This window comes from Nuphar pumila, chromosome 3 (genome assembly GCF_984573655.1).
Source record: "Nuphar pumila chromosome 3, dmNupPumi1.hap1.1, whole genome shotgun sequence".
Lineage (NCBI taxonomy): Eukaryota > Viridiplantae > Streptophyta > Magnoliopsida > Nymphaeales > Nymphaeaceae > Nuphar > Nuphar pumila.
This window is the reverse complement of record NC_143251.1, coordinates 53,875,893-53,882,589: the sequence shown is the minus strand read 5'-3', so window position 1 is coordinate 53,882,589 and position 6,697 is coordinate 53,875,893. Positions and strand designations below refer to the sequence as shown.

The following is a 6,697-nucleotide window of genomic DNA, read 5'->3' as shown; positions in this document are numbered from 1 at the left end:
TATTGAAAATCAACTAATTAGTGAAATGTCTGTTTTGCTTTAAATATAGCATAAAATTGAATTCTGATAGGTTTTCAAAAATAGACATTTTGTAGAGGTAAACAAAGTCAACAATTGCTAAATTTTGTTTTATTCTGATTCTAACAGATTCAAGAATCTGTCAAATTTTATAGAGTTGAAAAATTCATTCGGAAGCTCTGGATATAAGCGTTTCAAATCCGATAAAATTTTGGAAATCGCCTCTCCCGAAATTTAAAAACCCGAAAAACCTATTTTTGAAAAATGCTTAAAAATCAGACCAAATCATCTTTTATTGAGCTGATTTTTGGTCTGCTGACAGTCAACATACAGATGAATAGAATAGAATAATTTTTTTAGAAAAACTTGGAAAAAATGCACATAAAATAATGACTGCAATTTGTTGTAATTTTCAGTTTTAAAAGTCAATTCACTATTCACTTTAACAAACATTCAATTCATGCACTCTTGAATTCAAGAACATACAATAACAGACCTAACATATCTATGCACTGCTAAATTACAATAAGCAGGATGTAATTATGCTAAAAAAATTAAACAAAAAAAATAAACGAATTAATTTATTTTAATATATGATTAACAATCGACTATGACAACTTAATGAACCTAAACTAACAAAAACATATAACAAACATGAACACATGGTATTTAAGGTTATTTAATATATGAAATCTAGTTCACATTAAACAAAAAACATGACATAAAATATCAGGATTAATACGAACAACCTATCTACTTAAACAAAAATTAATTTAATAGAAATGCATGCAAATGTTAACTGTCCCCTATATGGGACCTACTTAGGACTTAAGTAAGTGATAACATGCAATGCAACCTTAATGACTAATACCCAGCTAACATAACTAATGTGCAAAGATAATTATGAAATGATATGCAATACAAAAAAAAAAATCAAGTCAAACTTACCTAAAGAGTTAATACAAATATGCACTTAAACCTAACGTGTTAAATGCCAAATGAGAGACCTTAATGCATAATGGATGTGCTGGACATTAAGTGGGCCCCAATTCACTCTTACTTAAGATGTTTACTTACCTTTGAGAGCCAAAAATGTCAGCCCAATTGGGCCTACACGTTTTTGGCTCACTCTCTTAATTAAGAAGGTAATATTCTTAATTAAGAGGTGATCTCCTCTTGGGTTAATTCAAAATGCATTTAGGTAAGAGATTTGAATTTCAAGTCTGTCACCTAAGTTAAAAGGAAGAGGAGATCCCCTTGGCGGGACCTTTGAAGGAGACCCAACACCTTCCCAAAATACAATCCAACGAATTTTAGAAAACCACATTAATTGCCAACTTGCCACTTCTTATGGAATTCCCATAATGTCCTCCTTTCAAAGTTCAAATAAAGTCAATTTATGCTAACTAAATTAACTACAACCTAATCTATAGAATGTCTATTATAATTCATGCTAGGACAGATGTGGCATCCAAAAAAATCGTACATGTTAATTATCTAACTAAACAATACCTAGACTAATCTAATTAATAAATATTTAGTAAAAATCTATATCCTAATTGCACATAATACCTAATCAAGACTTGCTAAACTAAGTTAACCTTCTAAAGATAAAACGTCAGACCTTGGCTGAACTAACAATGGCTGCCTTCTTCCTTGAAGAAGATGGCAGCCCCTAAAACATGATTTTACAAAATCTAAAAAAAAAAGATTTATAACTAAATAAAATGCAACCATTCAAAAACAAAAGAAATTATTTTTTATGACATTAAAACACTACTTAGATTCAATCTTAAGCGATTAACAGCAGACCCTAACCTATTGTAATCAACAAACAAAAAAAATTCAGAACATCCAAACGTTGTCTTCAAAATCGGCTAGACATAATCTAGCCGGTTTTGCTTATCTAACAAAGATCACACACTTAACACAAAATGGCTTTTCAAACCTCCTACACTCGATCTTAGACCTTACAAAAACATATTTTTAACCTGTTGTAACTACTGGAAAAATTCAGAACTAAAAAAAATTAAAACAGCAAAACCGGCTAGACATGGGCTAGCCGATTTATGCAAAATAACAAAAACGTAAATTACAAAGAAGAGCAACGGATCTTACCGGACGATCCGTCCTTGGTCCACGATTTGAGGCCTCCCACGTCTTCCGCTAATCCTCCACTAATGTATGCAACTTCCGTTAGCTCAACAAAAGGAACAGTGGCGGTAGTTTGAAGGATGATAGATGGGAAAGAAGCGCTAGCCCAAAAAACTCCTCAGCTCGCTTGAGGGCCCGAAAAACTCCTCAACCAGAAAACACCCAAAAAACTCCTCGATGCGAAGATCAAGCTCCTTCAATGGATGCTGTAGTGCTGCACACAAAATCATATTTTTAGTGGAAACTAGATACAAAAGGACATGAAGGGGAAGAAATGGAAGACGTCCGGAAATCTCCTCGGCGGCGCAACACACGGAAAGCTCCTCGGTGCGACAAAACAGAGGTGGGGATTAGATGATGGAGGTGGCTGGAGCTGCAATGGAGGTTGCACAGAAATTCTTGGACAAAAAGTCAAATGAGGGGGGTATCCCCTTTTGTTTGTTTTATTTCTGACAATTTTCAAAAACGCTCTTGTGAACAAAATATTTTTTCAAGCACTCAAAATTTCTTGAAAATTGCTAGGCACCCCCTTTTTGGCAAATATAAATGGGTCTTGGGTTGGTTCAATGTGATCCAACCCTGATCCAAAATCCAAAAATCGTTATGCTTGTTTGGGTCTGGATCTGGATCTCGTCGAAATTCACTTCGTTTCACGAAAAAGCTCATAACTTCGCCAATTTAACTCCGAATTAGACGAAATTTGATATATAGCTTTCTATGACTAGAATCAACATAAACATGAGTTTTAACTATAAAAACATGGACAATGACATGCATATTATGTTAATTATCTAATGCATTATTAGATACTCCCATGCTTGAATGTTGTTAGTCCTCGAGCAACACCAAAACTAAAAACAGAATAAAACTAACTACTAATCAATTCTAGTTTTCATTTTAAGTAAATGTAAGAGATAACATATGAAAAGAAACCATGCCCCTACAGTACAAATATTTTTGTCAAATTTTTCTAAAATTTCTGATCATTTACATTCCTTTTTAGAAATTTTAACACCTTCATGTCGTCATCTTTCTCTCCTTGTATGGTTTCTGCATAGTTTAAATTTTCCTTTTCTTTTCTAAGTAGTGAATTTTTCTTTCAAGGTTTGTTTTCAATGAAGCTCTATATCCATCGTCAGACTTCGTAACCCTTGTAACGAGCATTCGGGCGATAACTCCCAGGCCAGACGACCTTAGGGTCACAAATACAAAGATTCCTCAACCTTAATAGCTCAAGTTGCTAGGTCCTAGACTTTTGTAGTGTATGTAGCCTTTATTGTGTGCAATGCCATCACCTATTAGGCTTTCTATTGGGTCCGTGTAGCGAGCTTTAGGTCGATGACTCCCAAGCCAGACGACTTTAGGGCATCAGGTGTAAAACACCCCTCAGTCTTACTTACTCAAACCCAACAGGCCTCACTGACGATGTCTAAGCAAAGTGTTCGACCTCCCAAGTTGCCCTCTTTTACAGAAACGAAACACGTTAACAAGTGTCTGTCTCCACTACTCATGTGACAACTTGAAAGTCTTAGAACAACTACATTTGCTCTACAATATATTTCTTTCACTGCTTTTATTTATAATATACTATGCATTGTCATACAAATAATTCTATCCAGACTCCAACAATCACATGTTCTCATTTTGTCAAAATCTATGCAATAATCACTCTTTTTAGATCATTAAAAAAAAAAAATTGCACATGGGATTTACAATTCTAAACATGTCAAATTCTATAAAAGACATTTCATGAAAAGCTAGAAATTGATTTTCTAAAAAAAAAATCAATTTTTTTCAATGATCCCTCCCCCATGCTTGAATGATGTTGTCCTCAGCAGCATTCCCCCATGCTTAGATGAAACTATATGCATGAATGAATATGCCACAAGAACAAAAATAAATTGAGACAAGAAAAGATAAAACCTGACTATATGTTGAAGCTTGCCTGACTACTCCATTGCCGCATCCATTGCACCACCATCGTGCACACGCAAGTGTATGATTTTCTGTGAACTTGACATGAAGTTGGCTTCTTAATTATTGCTTCATCCTCGTGTCCTGCAAGAATAATCACCATTCTAGCACAAAAGATTAGATCAAATAGCTAATGAAATTAAAAGAAAACAATACAAACACTGAAAAATAAATGAAAATAATAAAAAAAATCAAATTCTACTCCTACAATTATACATATGGTACACGATTTCTGCTCAGATCCTATCCTATTCCTCTCTTGGGCACAATATGCCCGAGCACACTCCCCTCCTCCAACACAACAACAGACATCTTAATAAAATCACTGTCTAGGTTGTCTTCTATTGTATAACAAACATCAAGTGGATCTCCAAATAATAGCAAGTTTGAGTCTTCTTCCAGTAACTCCTGAACAATATCTACATGGAAGCAAAACTCATCTCTGGCAGGTTCCATGACAACATTAAAAATATTCAGTCTCACCTTCTTGTTGCCAAAGGATAAATCCATCGCTCCGGTACAACAATTGATACATGCATTGGTCATCCCCAAAAATGGTCAACCCAGAATAATCAAATTCTGATGATGACTATCTACGCCCTCCATGTCTAGGATAATAAAGTTGATTGAGAAATAAAAATCCTCCACTTTAACTAGCACGTCTTCTAGGATTCCTCTCAAAACCTTGACAGAATGATCTGCTAGTTGCAGGGTTATAGGTGTTAGCTTTATTTCTTCTAACCCAAAAGAATCATAGAAATATCCAGGGAAGATGTTCACGCTTGCCCCAAGATCTAGCAATGCATGCTCAATTTGAATATTTCTTATGATGCATGAAATAATTGGGGTACCAGGGTCCTGGAGCTTTGGTGGAGTCTGATGCTGAAGCACCGAACTCACCTGCTCGGTCAGAAGGACCTTGGTAGGAACTTTTTCTCTAGATTTTCTCTTTTGTGTACATAGTTTCTTCAAAAATTTGGCATACGCCAGAACTTGTTGAATGACATCCAACAATGAAAGGTTGATCTGCACTTGCTTGAAGATCTCAAGCATGTCCTGCACCTTAGTTTCATGCTTGCTTATGCCAACGGGAGATTCTAATGCTTTAGGATAGGGTGGTTTAGGGATGTATTCTGGGGGATCCTCCTCTTGCTGAGGAGACTCATCTCTATCCTTGTCCTCATTGGGGGGAGATGACTGAGCAAGAGTAGATGGCATGGTCTCACTGAGCTCATCAGTCATCTTTCTTGGGGCAACATGATACTTGTGTCTGCTCTAAGGGCCATCACTGCTTGGGCCTATTGCTGTGATGTATCGGTCATGTACAAGCCTTCAGAACTATGCTCCCTGCCTCTAGGATTCATGACAGTCTGGCTAGGCAAGCTACCATCAGTCCTCCTACTCAATGCCTCTGCTAATTGACCCATTTGTGTCTCGAGTTTAGCAATAGACTGCGTATGGGTATTCAACACTTGAGTGCACTTCTCAAAGGCATTTAGATTGGAGATTTTCACCTTCTGAAATGCTTGGAGAAGTCTCTCCTCGAACGATGACTGCTATGGAAGATCTTATGGAATAACTGAGGGATAGGGTAGGGGATGACTGAGGGGTAACTAGGCCTCTAATATGTCTACATGGAAAAGTTGGGCCTATCCTGTTGAATGAGAGGAACAAAAATAAATGCTTGTGGATTTCTCCATAAAAAATGAGGATGGTTTTGCCAATCCGGATTATGTATAGAAGAATATGGGCCATGCATGGGTCTGGTGAACCCCTGAGCAGCATGAACTTGTTCGTGAACAAATTCAGAGCACTGATCTGCCGAAGGGCACTCAGTGTCAGAATGTACTTGACTAGCACATAGAGTACACACCGTCTGCTGATAGGATGGTTCGGCTAGAAGTTGGTCCAACTTATGTGCAAGCATATCAACCTTACTCTGAATTGCATCAGTAGAACCTACCTCTAGTAGCCCATCCTTCTTTGGACCACTCGGTGCAATCCTCTCAGAGTGAGATGCTGAAGACGAAGTCGTGTGGTGTAGGGATTTCTCGGCTAATGTCTCAAATAACCCCCACACTTCATCTTTGTTCTTTAACATAAACATACCACCGTAGGATGAATCAATCATTTGTCTGTTCCTCGCAGACAAACCATCGTAAAAGCTCTGAACTATCTGCCACCTAGGTACCTGATGATGTGGGCATTTTCTAAGCAGGTCCTTCATATGTGCCCATGTCTCATGAAATTGTTCACCATCCATCTCCAAAAAGCTGGTGATGGCTTGCCTAAATTGGTTCATGAGACCAATGAGAAAATATTTCCTAAGGAATTCCTGTTGCAATTAAATCCACGTCTCGATTTGCCCCGGGTTCAAGGTCTTGAACCAATCCTTCACCTTGTCCTTCAGAGAGAATGGAAAGAGTGTCAGCTTCATAGCAACATCTCTGAAGTTATTGATTCAGACCATTGAACAAACCTCGAGAAACTCATTGAGATGCCTATAGGGGTCCTCGTGAGCAAGGCCATAAAATGAGGGTAGCATTTGAAT

The 6,697-nt window shown here is 37.2% G+C and overlaps 1 protein-coding gene across 1 annotated transcript; it reads right to left on the bottom strand.

Annotated features, from left to right (window-relative positions):
- Positions 1-4,704: 4,704 nt before the first annotated feature.
- Positions 4,705-5,388, bottom strand: LOC149842906 (uncharacterized). The gene has a single exon (XM_090000761.1). The coding sequence runs from the start codon at positions 5,386-5,388 to the stop codon at positions 4,705-4,707; it is 684 nt and encodes a 227-aa protein (XP_089856887.1).
- Positions 5,389-6,697: the final 1,309 nt, after the last annotated feature.

Excerpts from the sequence above, each read along its gene's own strand:
- LOC149842906 (XM_090000761.1), bottom strand. The coding sequence starts at position 5,388 with ATGACTGATGAGCTCAGTGAGACCATGCCATCTACTCTTGCTCAGTCA.